The 13,509-nt window shown below is 38.4% G+C and overlaps 1 protein-coding gene across 1 annotated transcript; it reads left to right on the top strand.

Annotated features, from left to right (window-relative positions):
* Positions 1 to 406: 406 nt before the first annotated feature.
* ddc (dopa decarboxylase) lies at positions 407 to 13,509 on the top strand (the record flags this gene model as incomplete). The annotated part of the gene is made up of 13 exons (XM_083918554.1): positions 407 to 607; positions 1,555 to 1,668; positions 1,787 to 1,906; positions 4,374 to 4,508; positions 5,367 to 5,510; positions 6,067 to 6,133; positions 6,542 to 6,636; positions 7,998 to 8,065; positions 9,102 to 9,178; positions 10,319 to 10,338; positions 10,466 to 10,564; positions 12,583 to 12,684; positions 13,309 to 13,509. The coding sequence occupies 13 exons, from the start codon at positions 407 to 409 to the stop codon at positions 13,507 to 13,509; spliced, it is 1,443 nt and encodes a 480-aa protein (XP_083774680.1).

Below are 13,509 nucleotides of genomic sequence, written 5' to 3' on the forward strand. Positions count from 1 at the left end.
AAGATGAAGATAGAGAGACAGAAGAAGTTACATTGTAGCACACTAAAATGTTTCATGCCCTAGCAATGCAACTTTCCGAATGAACTTTTTGTAGCCCAAATAGTTAGCTGTTAGCAAACGACACAAATACCCCAGCATTGCTAAGGGACACAACAATGTTGTGACAGGTGTATTGGCCAGGACCCAGCAGTACTGAGTGTGAAGTTGCAATTCTCAAGCTGCAAGCAGCAAAACTAAAGGCCAAGCAATCGACCCATTCCCAAGGGATGGCTCAAGTTCCAAGTTACCTTACTTGGTGTCATAAAACTTATTTAACTATTTGAATCTGAAAGAAATAATTAAGAACATCCAACCAATTAAAATATCATAGAAATGAAGTGCTTCTGTGCTGTATTCCTGTAGTACCATGGACGCAGAAGAGTTTCGGCGCAGAGGGCGGGAGATGGTGGACTATGTGGCTGACTACCTGGAGAACATTGAACAGCGACCGGTCTACTCAGATGTGGAACCGGGGTATCTTCGGTCCTTGATCCCCACTGAGGCCCCACTGGAGCCTGAGAATTATGATGATATTATTAAAGATGTAGAGAGGGTCATAATGCCAGGGGTGAGTTTATAGTTTGGTTTTTCTTTTTGATGCACATTATCGTATGATACAGTTTCGTCAAATTCAGTAGTGGTGTGTGACTTACCAAAAGTACATGGCAAGAACAGGCATTTTGGGGCGTGAAGCTAGAATGCCACAGTCCCCATTCTCCCCATCATTTGTTTCAGTGTAGAGAAATGAAAAAATACTAAAATAGTTACATACTGTTGCTTTAAACAACAAATATACTGTATGGTCTTCCACATACTGTCATTGATATTGAAATTGATATGACACATATGTTATTTTTGAGCTTTTAACCTGCCTTATTCTACCAGTGTATAAGTTAAACAAATTAAATAAATGTGGTTTATCTAACTATGGAATGGAGTCTATGTCTGTAGGTCTGTTATTTGATTTTCTTGACAACCATTCATCCGATAAACTTAACACTTACAGGTGTTGCTGAGAACCCAAGACAGTGCAGCGTCATGTGCAAGCTCTTCAGGACAAAGGCTATTTATCATAAGTGCGTTATGTACACTCTTGTATTGAGAGGGAACCCCTATTAACTCTTAGGCCTGTGAATGTTCTCATTTGTCCAAGTCATCGTTATCCCCAAAGCAATTTCAGTCAAAAGCAACTGGACTTGGTTATTTGTCTAGGAAGACGTTTCACCTCTCATCCAAGAAGCTTCATCAGTTCATGTATGCACCTACCAGGCTGGAACTGGTCCAACTATCTGGTGTGGGTAAATACCTGGATCTCCACACCAGATAGCTAGAATAGTCACACACTCCCCTCCCTTGTATTTCACTTCTGCTAAGAGTAAGGAGCATTTTTACTAAAACTGTTATATAGTAAAAAATAATGTCTGTAACCACTTTTTCCATAGGACAAACCTGACAAACTAGTGTTGATCTTGTTTTCAAATTAAATAAATATTTGCATGTTTTATCTTTTTCCAGGTCACCCACTGGCACAGTCCCTACTTTTTTGCCTACTTTCCAGCTGCTAGCTCTTACCCTGCCATGTTGGCCGACATGCTGTGTGGAGCCATTGGCTGTATTGGATTTTCCTGGGTAACTTTCCAGTTTATCTGTATCTAACTCTATATTTCTTATTTTAATCTTCAGTTAATAATGACATGCAAACAAAGAACATTTGAAAGATTTGTTTATGTTGTGGGTGTGCTTTTAGGCTGCCAGCCCAGTCTGCACAGAGCTGGAGACAGTGATGTTAGATTGGCTGGGGAAGATGCTGAACCTGCCTGAGCAATTTATAGCTGGGACTCAAGGCCATGGAGGAGGTGTAATCCAGGTGAGTGTTTTTATTGCATTTTTTTACACAAAGGTTCCCAGGCAGTCCATGGAGTCAAACCAACATGTGTAAAGCCAAGTCTGTGGCTCTAATTTTATAGATTTATAGGAACTGTGACTCAAAACTGAGTGCCTCTGGATCATATTTATCAGCAATTTGTCTACTATTGATTTGTTGTGTTTTTCTCTCCTGGGTTCACACCAGCAGAAAATTGGCAGGAAATTGCCTTTTAATGTGTCATCCACAGGCAGGCAGAGATGACGGTGCTGGGATTGTTACGTGTTGCAAAGACTAAGCATTAGTTTAGTGTTCCATTGATAGTAACGCAGTAGCAGCAGCAGAGAATGACGTGTGTGTGTGTGTGTGTGTGTGTGTGTGTGTGTGTGTGTGTGTGTGTGTGTGTGCTCATCTGGCTCATCGTGTTTTTGTTTCTGTCTTGCCACTCTCCTTTTCGAGTGCAGCTTACCAGCTCACTATGGCAACGAATAGGGCTCTTCTCGCTGCAGCACAGCTAATGAGTGTTGTGACAGCACATTTCCAGCCTATTATTATAAACCTTATACCAACACAAAAGGGAAATCAAAAAACCCTTCTAGTGTGTCTAATTGACTGAAACATCAGAGAAAAATGATAGTGTGTAATTATTCTACAGTCACTTCTACATAAAAATGTTGGATCATCCCTTATCCTTAAGAGCAATTGTGCAGTTTGTCTTTTCATCTGGTAAAGGGAACATTTGCAACAGGTTCCAAGGCTTATGGTGGTACAAATTTCCAAAATTAAGGAAATCTGCTGAGTTACATTTGAAACAAAACAGCCTATACTTCCCTAATAAAGGTAGGTAGGAGGATGGATAAGAGCTTGTAGTCTTTTATATAGGCCAACAGGTTCAGAGCTATGGACTACAGCTCTTCGTGTGCTTTGTAAGCAGGAACAGGAAGTACACTTGGGTACGTTTGGAAGCTTGAGGTTTGCTTGTTTTGTCAGTTTCAAATTATTATTTTTATTTTTTTTAGCTCAGTTCCTTTGAGCTAGTTCCATGGTAAAAGCAGTGATTTGATGGATAGGTTGATTAATTGGTTCCATGGGTACCTAACCTTTTAAAGATCTGCTTAATTTTACTCTGCCTTTCTCTCAGTCTATATTAGCCTGCTTGTCTCATGAGTGATTTGTGCTTATTGATTGAATGATTTGAACATTTCATTGACTTTCTTGTGGTAATGCCCCAAGATACCTCAGAAGCCATGCTTCCCTTCATTATTCTCAAACAATTCATTATTCTCAAACAATTCTCACTGCGTCAGGTTGGCTGGGCGATGACTCATGACAGTTTCTAAATACAGTGATTTTTTTTCTCTAAAGAGCACATTAAGGTGTCACTGCGTTCAAATCAGTACCCAACAGCACAAAATGTTGACTAATGTCCAGCTTTGTGTTTGTGTGTGTTTGCATACTTTATATACATCACAAATTTTATTTACAATAACTACCACGTAGAAAAAACGCTGCGTCCCAACTAGATATACTCTCATCTCATAGACATCTAAAATGCATGTTTGAGGCTTTTATATCTTTTTAATAACAACACCTTTACTAACATGAGGTCTCAGACCTAATGTATCTACATAAGGCACATTTGGCCACAGGTTAAAGAAAGTGAAACCAACCAATACCAACAGTTAGCAGTTAGTTATATGCTAGATTTAATCAAAGATGCTAGAAAAACAATACATTTCATTAAATAAGCAAAGAAGAAATGTCAGCTACGTCAGACAGCCGTTGACTGTTGTAAATAAATAAATGTATATGTGTAAATGTTACAGTTAAGGTTGAAAATGACAACAGAAATGAACAAGTTTGTCAACATATCTCCACCAATGCAAATTAACTATGAATTTTTGACATGGAAGTGATTCGTTGTTTCGTCGACTCCACAGTTATTCATTCTATAGGAACATGCACTTTACAGGCTAGCATCCAACTTTATTAGAGAAAGCAAAAAAAGAAAAGTCAATAGATTAATGTTCCATATGTTAACAGTGTATCCGTCTATTACGATCACACATTGTTGTTGATACGCATGGTAACATACCAATATGCATATCCTATTTGGTTAAGGCGAGATAAGTCCAGCATCCTGATTATGATGTATGTCTTGTACACTATTCCACAAGAAAGTCAGTAGCAACAGTACTTAAATAGGATTGAAGTACTTCTCTGCTGAAAAATCAACACTGACCCTTCCTACTGCGATTGTTTGTATTTTAATACACCATGGTAGAAAGTGCGATTCACATCATAAAGCTGGACAACCGCAGCAGTATTTCTGTAAACATACAAATCAACCTTAACTTTCCACAAAGATGAGTTTAGACCAGACAGTGGCTGAATCTGGATCTTGATTCACCTTTAAATTCACAACAGTGGAAATGCATTGCTTTACAAGTTCCCTCTAATTCTCCAACAGAGCACAGCCAGTGAGGCAACCCTGATGTCCATGCTCGCTGCTCGCTGTAAAGCGATCCGAAAGGCTCAGGCCTTCAATCCTGAAAAATCAGAGGCTGAAATCCTCTCCAAACTGGTGGCGTACACCTCTGAGCAAGTAAGCACAAAACAATTTTTACAAAATGTCCTGTTTAATGCAGAGGCTAAGCTGATTCCTTGAATTTGACCAACATTTCTGACTCTATTCACTATTTTCAGATGTGAGTAAATTATTTGAATATTTAAAAAAAATATGTTTTTCTTTAACCTTACTGCTCGCCAAGGTTTACTGAACATAAAGTTCACTTTGAACAATTCTGTAAATGGTCTAACCCAACAAGTTGTCTATGCGAACTCAGATCGTTAAATGTTACCTCAGTAGCAGTGACACTGTAATTGAGTGAGACAGTCAGACAGTCAGGCAGTAGCTCTGATCAGGTTTAATACTAGGCTGACTCTGTGATTGGGTTAGGGAGTTGCCTGAGGGCCACACAGACCTTTACAGGGAGAGCAGTTTGTTGTGTTTCTACTGAAGAACACCATTCTAATATCTGGTCGTACATGTCTAAAGTATGTATGTATGTATTTATTTTTGCAGGATAAGGAATGGCTAAAAGCCCTTACAATATTTATTTGTTTACTTTAAATACTTACATATTGTGGTTTGTCATGAAAACTATGCTTTTGAAGCCAACATGATGAAAAAAAGATCCTGTAATCATAATAATGAGAAACTTTGTCAAAATAATGTTTTAATATCTCAAAATAATGATTTAATAATTCCAATCACATTGGCAGAAATTGGCTTCCATACACCTAACAAATTTTAACAAATCATTTTACCTTATAAAATCCTTCAGTTTTCATGAACATAACATTAGCTGTTTGGTGTCTTTTGGTAAGAAGATCAACACTGTGATCTAAACACTTGCTTACATTGCATTTCTCACAAATGTTGCATATATTTCCTCCTTAGGCTCATTCCTCAGTGGAACGTGCTTCTCTGATTGCAGGAGTGACGATGAAGAAGGTTCCCACAGACAACAGCTATGCTGTCGAAGGGAACATGCTTAAGAAAATGCTGGAGAAGGACAAAGCAGCTGGACTCATCCCTTTCTATGTAAAAAAAGACAAAAATCGGCATCCATCCAACTATCACAGAGCAACTAATGCACAAAGAAAGACAAATACATCTCCAAAATTAGACATTTTTTCATTGAGTTACACACATCTCTCATTGGCCTGCTTTTACTACACTTTTAAATCTTACAACCACCTACACAACTGCTTTCTGAGTAAACAGCTACACTAATGTAATGCTGCTGTGCACAACCTGAGACCTCATGCTCAAGGATAACATTGTTTGTGTTGAACCTAATGTATGTCTATCTGGTTAAGGACAATAATCCAGTCTCAGCTAGACCCACAAATCACCATCACTGAACAATAATTCAGCAGCTCTGAGCCATCTGTGTATTGAAAGTGATATTTAGATCTAAATTTGACCAAAGAATTGATATCTTTGGTTGTATAAACGTAAATATGTTACAGTTGTACTTTGTTATACAAAAATATTGAGATCTAAACTGTCCATGCTGTGACAGAAAAAAAATCGAAAATGGCACAGGTCACAAACGGTTCAGGGGGTTTATGATACGTATGTTTGTGTCTTTCAGTTCTGCGCGACCCTTGGCACCACGCCATCATGTGCTTTTGATCACATCACCGAGCTGGGGCCCATATGTGAGTCAACAGGAAAAGGATTACAAAACCCTTTTTGTTTTTATTAGCTTTTCAACACCCACTTTGATTTAAGAAGGACCAGGATGTCTGAAAGGAAAATCCAGATTAAGATTCTGCAACCACTACTTGAGTGTGTGATTGAGAAACACATTAGTTAGTATGAGCTTCCTTCAGTAATTGTTATTAATGACCTTCAGCTAAAAATGAATAACTTAAATTAATAGATTCATGAATGCGTTAATTTGTCTGAAAATTAAAAAAAACTCAACAACTTACAATTTATGAATCTATAGTATATGTTTGTAGAAATGTATGCATCATAGTCTCCTCCCTGAGGTTATTACATCTTGATCTACAAAAGCTAATTTTACAATTGTTAAAAACCTTTCTTTTTCCTGTCTATTCTAGGTAATGAAGAAAATATGTGGATGCACATTGATGCAGCATATGCAGGGAGTGCATTCATCTGTCCTGAATTTAGGCCTTTGTTGAATGGCATCGAGGTGTGTGAAAAAAATGCAGGCATTCACATCCATATGTTCATACAATGCAAGAACATAATTAACACAATTAACACACTTAGTAATTTTGGTAAAAATCTGTCATGGAGGAAATTTAACCTTGATCAAGCCAGTGTGCATCCACCTGCATAGATACACATTGCTGCTGAATGACAAGACAACCAATTTCTGTTCAGTTGGTTGTGAAATATCTCTCAAAGCATCTATGAAAGGAAACACTAACTGCATACTGATTATATCCAGCTGCTTTATTTATGTTTGAAAATGGCATAACGTTAATGTCAAGGAGAAAGCATGAGAGAGTGAGTAAGACGCTGAACAATTGGCATCAGAGCAGGAGCATCAATCTACCTTTTGAGGCTGCCGAGGCTGCTGTTGCTCCCCGAGCTGTGCAGAGACGCAGAGATAAGGACAGAGTAATTTCCTGAGGCAGCGTTAGACCTTTATATATCACTGTTTATTAGACACACAAGTTCAAACAATAATGGTGGTGAGACAGCAAAGGCAAACTGTAAGAGGACCATGTGTTGTTCTATCTAAAATTAGCTATTAGATATGTACATTTACACATTTCCCTCTTACAATTTTACATTTTCTAGTATGTGGGTAGTTCCACAGATTTATTTAAACCACAAGCAGTTATGTTTAGTAGAATTCATATACTGTAGTTATAACTTTATGGGTTATAACATTATAAGATCAATAAAGGTAACGTTACGAAGGAACTCAGTCTTTTAGGATGAGTTGGTTGCTAGGATATGATTGATGGACGAGCAGGCAACCAACCCCCTTCGAATCAGTCAGCCAGGAGTCTGTCTCACATTGTCTCTCTATGCTGTGTTATTGCATTTGCCAATGTAGAGAAAAGGATATTACAAAAGATAGCCCACATACAGATGAGGGCAGATTAGGAAAGGTTTGTCTCTCTTTGAATAAAGCCTGCCAGGAAAGGGTTATTTTCCTTTCACTCAGTGAGCTGTCTGCAGGATGTTCCTCTTTTGCATTTCAAATAAATTTTGCCTGCTTTAGTCCAGCTAATGCTGTTGGTGAAAAGGTTGTCTCTGCGTCAGTAATGATAAATAAAAATGCTGTATGCTTTTGGCAGACACACATTTTTCATGAAAAATGTTAAACGTTCATGACCAATTATTACATTTAATTTTCCTCTGGGCAACTTCTTAGCGCTTCCCAAAAATATATTATTTTATATTTCATTAGGTTCATTTAGCTGAATGCTCCGAAACAACTTACAATAAGTGCTGTTATTTAATCATTTCATACCTGTCATCTTAGAGAGATTTCAAACAATGTGGCTTCATTACTGTTGATTGTTTCTTTTAAAGTTTGCAGACTCTTTCAACTTCAACCCACACAAATGGCTTTTAATCAACTTTGACTGCTCTGCAATGTGGTGAGTTATGTATGTTATTGTTAACATACTGTGTGACACAAAAGCCTGTTTAACAAAAGGTATCAAGGTTTTTTTTTAGCATCTAGTACATTCTGTCCTTTGTAATTTAGTCAGCATATTTACCAATTTAACTCTGAGTGACTCATGTTCCCTTAAAGTAACAATGAGTATAGTCCATTTAAAACTGCTATCCATCTACACCTCAGTCATTTGCACAATAAAAATAGAACTACGCCTCCCATCTGCTCCTTCTGTCAGCAGCAAACAAAACGAGACATGCTCTGCACAAGATGGAAACAGAGGTGTTTCAAACTGGACATGTGGTGAAGGGAAACGGTTCTTAAACCCTTTTTCCATCAACTCTGGCTCAATCTGTCATTACTGACATGAGATCTGTTGCCTTTGAGATTTCTTTCTGCTTTAGTTTTTTCAAACGTCCTTAACTATTACTGTGAGTTGTTAATTTATCCAAACAAGCATTGTGACATAGATCACAATTAATGGTTAGAATTTATATATAGTTCAACACACGTATGAAACCTTTTCATAGAGATTAAATGCAGTACTGATAATATGGTATACGGTGTAGTCTAATATAACATACTAATAATATGTTGTATAACAGTATCGCCATCTATCCATCGTCAAGAAGACGGACACGGGGAAAACCTGCAAACTTCACACGGAAGGGCTCCAGTCGGGATTTAAACCCGGAACCCTGTTGCTTTGAAGCAACAGTGCCTACCACCACACCACCTTGCCGCCCCGTAACAGTATATCAAACATAAAACGTGGAAGGCACTAAACATACAGTATTATATTATATTGTGTCAAATCAATATATGACCATAATCATCAAAACACCATAGTTTTGACATCATACACTTTACAAAGTGTGATTCTAAAAGATGTTCCTGCATTAGTAAATGGTCCATGATATTTGGTGTAAAGATTTTTTTCTGACCTTCCGATCACCTATCGCTGCATTTTGTTGTCTCAGAACTTGTACTTACTAACTAATCTTACCTTAAAACAGGGTGAAGAAGAGAGAGGATATCATTGGAGCCTTCAAGATGGAACCACTCTACTTGAAACACGAAAACCAAGAGTCAGGTAGAATCAAGTATTTGAATCAATGATCACATCTTAGATCAGATAAACCTGCGGTCTACTGCATAACATATTAACAATGAACGGTCGTGACCATTATGAGGAAGGTCATTAGTATGCCCATTGGAGCCATGCTGATCCAACAATAACTGCTGTGGTGTAGCCGTAAATATTAATGGGCATAGTCCATACAAGCATTAAGATGGCTGTGTGACAACCAGACTTGTGTGTGTGTGTGTGTGTGTGTGTGTGTGTGTGTGTGTGTGTGTGTGTGTGTGTGTGTGTGTGTGTGTGTGTGTGTGTGTGTGTGTGTGTGTGTGTGTGTGTGTATGTGTGAATGCTTTTGTGCATCCATGTTTAAGAGGACTGATCTATGATTTTAAACCTTAAGAGGAGGGACATTTTTGAGTGTTTTCTCTCTCAAAAAAGGTCAGGGTTAGTGCAAAAGAGGAAAAAAGGAAGGACGTTAAGCTGATTTACTGTATGTGTGACCTAATTTAATTAATACACCCAGTTAACATTATAAAAATCAACATCAGTTAAATCATGAAAGTGAATCAGAAAAATGATTCAGCGTGTGTCTGCTGATACTGTGTGTGCAGGTGTACACGATCCTACTCAGAGCTGCACTATAATTTGTCTGACAGACAAGCCGACAGAGAGAAAGACAAACAGCCACCTCCCACCACACTAAGGCACCTTACAAAAGCCTTTCGCTCACACAATCTGGACTCTTCAATCTAATTAGTGGTTATTAGCACCAGCTAACACAGGCCTCCATTCTGTAGAGATGAGCAATCTGTAGCCAATGGTCTGTGTCGACTGACAGTGCTGTGATCAGGGAGATAAAGGGGGTGGGGGCAATGACAGCAACACAAATGCAACAGCTTTACAATAGATACTTTCTAAAGCTAATAATGTTCTGTGTCAGAGCCTTGCTGATTCAACTTTATCAGTGCAAGTTGTTGTTCTCTCTAAGTCTTTCGTTTTACAGTTTGGAGAAATTACTCCTAATTTTCTATTTTATTGTATTAGAATCTAATGACAAGAAGGCACACTAACCCTAAAATAACAATGTAGACCATTCGTATGTGATGTTACATTTTAACTGATTCCTGAACTGTTTTACTTTTCTTTCAACAGGGCTGGTCACAGATTATAGGGTAAAATGAGTCATTATTAATTCAGTTTCTACAATTTCCAAGAAATGAAATCATCCTGGTTAGTGTCAAACTTGCAGCGGTTCAAGCTATAACTACTACCCTGCTCTTTTCCTCCTCTGTCCTGCAGCATTGGCAGATTCCACTCGGAAGAAGATTTCGCTCACTAAAGATGTGGTTTGTCTTCCGTATGTATGGGCTCCAAGGTCTGCAGGCTCATATACGCAAGGTAGGAGATCAACTGAATGATCCATCATGTATCTTTGCCCTTAAATTCCTATTTAAAATGATGGTCATTTCTCTCTGATACAGTTAAATAAATTCAGTTTAAAGGTAGTGTTGATTCATGTCTTTTACAATATCTATTTCTCTAACCAGTGCTTAATGGTATTCGGCGGTGTATGTAAGCAGGTAATGGTTTTATTGACGCATTACTAGACAAAGTAAAATGTTTATAGTAGTATAGTGTTTCATGTTGTGCTAAATGTCTGACATTTGTCCAGAGTAGAGTGAGATGTTGCTTTTTGTTGTTTGCATGTTGGGAAAAATGGAGAATTATTCCACAAACGTATGTGAACAATTCAAAAAAACAACCACTTACTATTATCAGTGTCAGTGCAGTAATCATGTAGTGTTATTAACCTAATCCTGACTTCGTTATGAATGACTAAAAGATTAGCAAAGCGTTGAGAGTGGTGAGCAGTCCGACTCCCCCTTTCTTCATCTCCGAGTCTCATTCCTACTCCTGAAGAAAAGAAAACACACACATCAGATGATCACATATGCCTGGTCTAAATGCCATCCTCTTCCTCCCTCCCACGCCTTACCCCACCTAATCCTCCTTACCACTAAAGTCCCTTCACTGCCCCATCTCTTCCCCCATCAGCATATCCTGTCAGTCATATATGTCTGGTCTGCATCTTCTTTTTCATAACAACATTTTCCTACATTTCTCTTCCTATCCTTGCTGTTTCTTTCTCCATGTTTCACCCCTGCATGTCTGTCTCTCCCCCTCATATCTCTCTTCCTCTGTCAAGTCCTCTTTGTCAATCAAATGAGCCTGTTTCTTGTTTATTTTCCATTTTAAATGAAGCGGCAGAAGCAGCGGTGATCCCTGCAGCTATAACCCATGACAGACTACTCTGCTGTACATCCGTCTTCTGGATTAGATTCAACAGTTTGAGCTGTGTTTTGACCCTTTGCAGCTAAATCTTGTCAGACAAATGGAAATACAGCATGTGTGATGAACTGTGAGTTTCCCAGTGGAGGAAAACAAATATCAATTCTACTTTGTCATTTTTCTTTATAAACGCTAATCTTCCTCCCATGAGAAAAATAAGTTGTAAATTAAGCATTTTAATGACAAAGGCAGGCAGAATATGAGTCTAAACTAGCATACAGTAATTATCCAAACACACCTCATTGTAGTATATTGGCTTGTAAATGTCTCTGAGTGATGGTGAATTACTGGCTGGGAATGAGGGAAGGCGGTATTCAACCAGTTGGTCATTTAGGCAAGTGTACGGCTTTGGAAAGGCAAGAAAAGTGTTAATATAATTGTGATCTGATGCTGTGATGCAGGTTTAGAGTTTCTCCATCTCTATAATCACAAATGGATATATGAGGTTGCAGGAGTATGTTTGATCGTTTTAAAATTAATTTAAAGGAGTGCAATGACTTTTCCTGGGGCAGATTTTGATACAGACTATTTCATGGTAACTAAATCCTCATTTTGAACTTGTTTGAACAGAGCCTCCGAGGCAGTGCTTTCCATCTGTATGTGTGCGATCTCTCAGCATGTTCTTTTAGTCAAAAGCGTTCAGTTAACGCTCATTAAAGGTTGAGGTAGACTGAATCAGGGAGAAAAGTCCTCTGATCTGTGTGGCTAAAAGCACTGCCATATAATGGCGATGTAATAATACAGCACTGCCATCTAGTGAGAATCATATAAATTGCAGCCTTGAGTAGCTTTGCTCGCTAGTTACTTTATTGCAGATGTTATATGACAAAGGTCAAGCCACAGAAATTTACTTTTTTCAAATGCTCTGTCAAGTTATGTGACCTACTATAATAATAGGCCCTTTTACTTACTCGTTACATTTTCTGAACATTAGAAATTCTCAGATACCTGCAGAATAATTGAAATGTTGAGATCAAGAGCAAGTGTATACATCTACATGCACAGTATATCATTGGGTTCATGATGAGTCATCATAGCACAATATAATCTATACCTTCTCTTTACAGCAAGTGGCCCTGGCGAAAGAGTTTGAGAGTCTGGTGCGAGCAGACAAGAGGTTTGAGATCTGTGCAGAGGTCATCATGGGACTGGTCTGCTTCAGGCTCAAGGTATCCAGTGTGGTCCTTTACAAAATGTATAACCCTGTAAAAAAAAACTCACATACCCACTGTAGATAGGTCACAGTAGAAATTTACACAGAGATCTGAAAAAGGAGGTTCAGCTGCCACAACAGAAGTTATTTGTAAAAACTTGTTGTTTTCATTGGCAGAGGAAAGCTGAAGACTATCAGTTGTATCAATAATGTTGAATATGGTGTATCAGAAGACTATATTATACTGGCCCAGTCTTTTTTTACACACATTACCCTTCACATGGATAAATAGACATGTGAAAATCAGCTGCGGGTAAGTTAGGAAGCAACAGGTGATTACATTTGAGCTTGTTTTGCATCTGATGTGATATATGAAGGAAAGTGAATAGTGTGAGTCATCTCCCCTCATTTTGCCATTATCTTAAAAGCCATGGCATCATTATCATCTAATAATCAGCTCCTTGCTTGCATATAGGCAACAGCAATTCTGATTAAATATAGAGCTCCCAGTTAGAAAACATTTTAAAAGACAACATTATCAATAGCTTAATCCATGTGTCTAGGCAAGATAAAAGTTGTGGCTGTTAAAATGTAAAAATCTAAATGTGAGCTTTATTTCTTCCTTGCCCCTTCCTCTCAGGGCTCCAATGGGTTGAACCAGCTCTTGCTGAAAAGGATCACCAAGAGCAGAGAGATCCACCTGGTGCCTTGCCAGCTTTCTGGCCGCTTTGTCCTGCGCTTTGCCATCTGCGCACGCAGTACAGACTCAAGTCACATCCAACAAGCATGGCGGCACATCACGCAGCTGACCTTTGAGATTTTGCAGGAGCCCAATCATTGA

Source organism: Echiichthys vipera (assembly GCF_963691815.1).
Source record: "Echiichthys vipera genome assembly, chromosome: 8".
In the NCBI taxonomy this organism is placed as follows: domain Eukaryota; kingdom Metazoa; phylum Chordata; class Actinopteri; order Perciformes; family Trachinidae; genus Echiichthys; species Echiichthys vipera.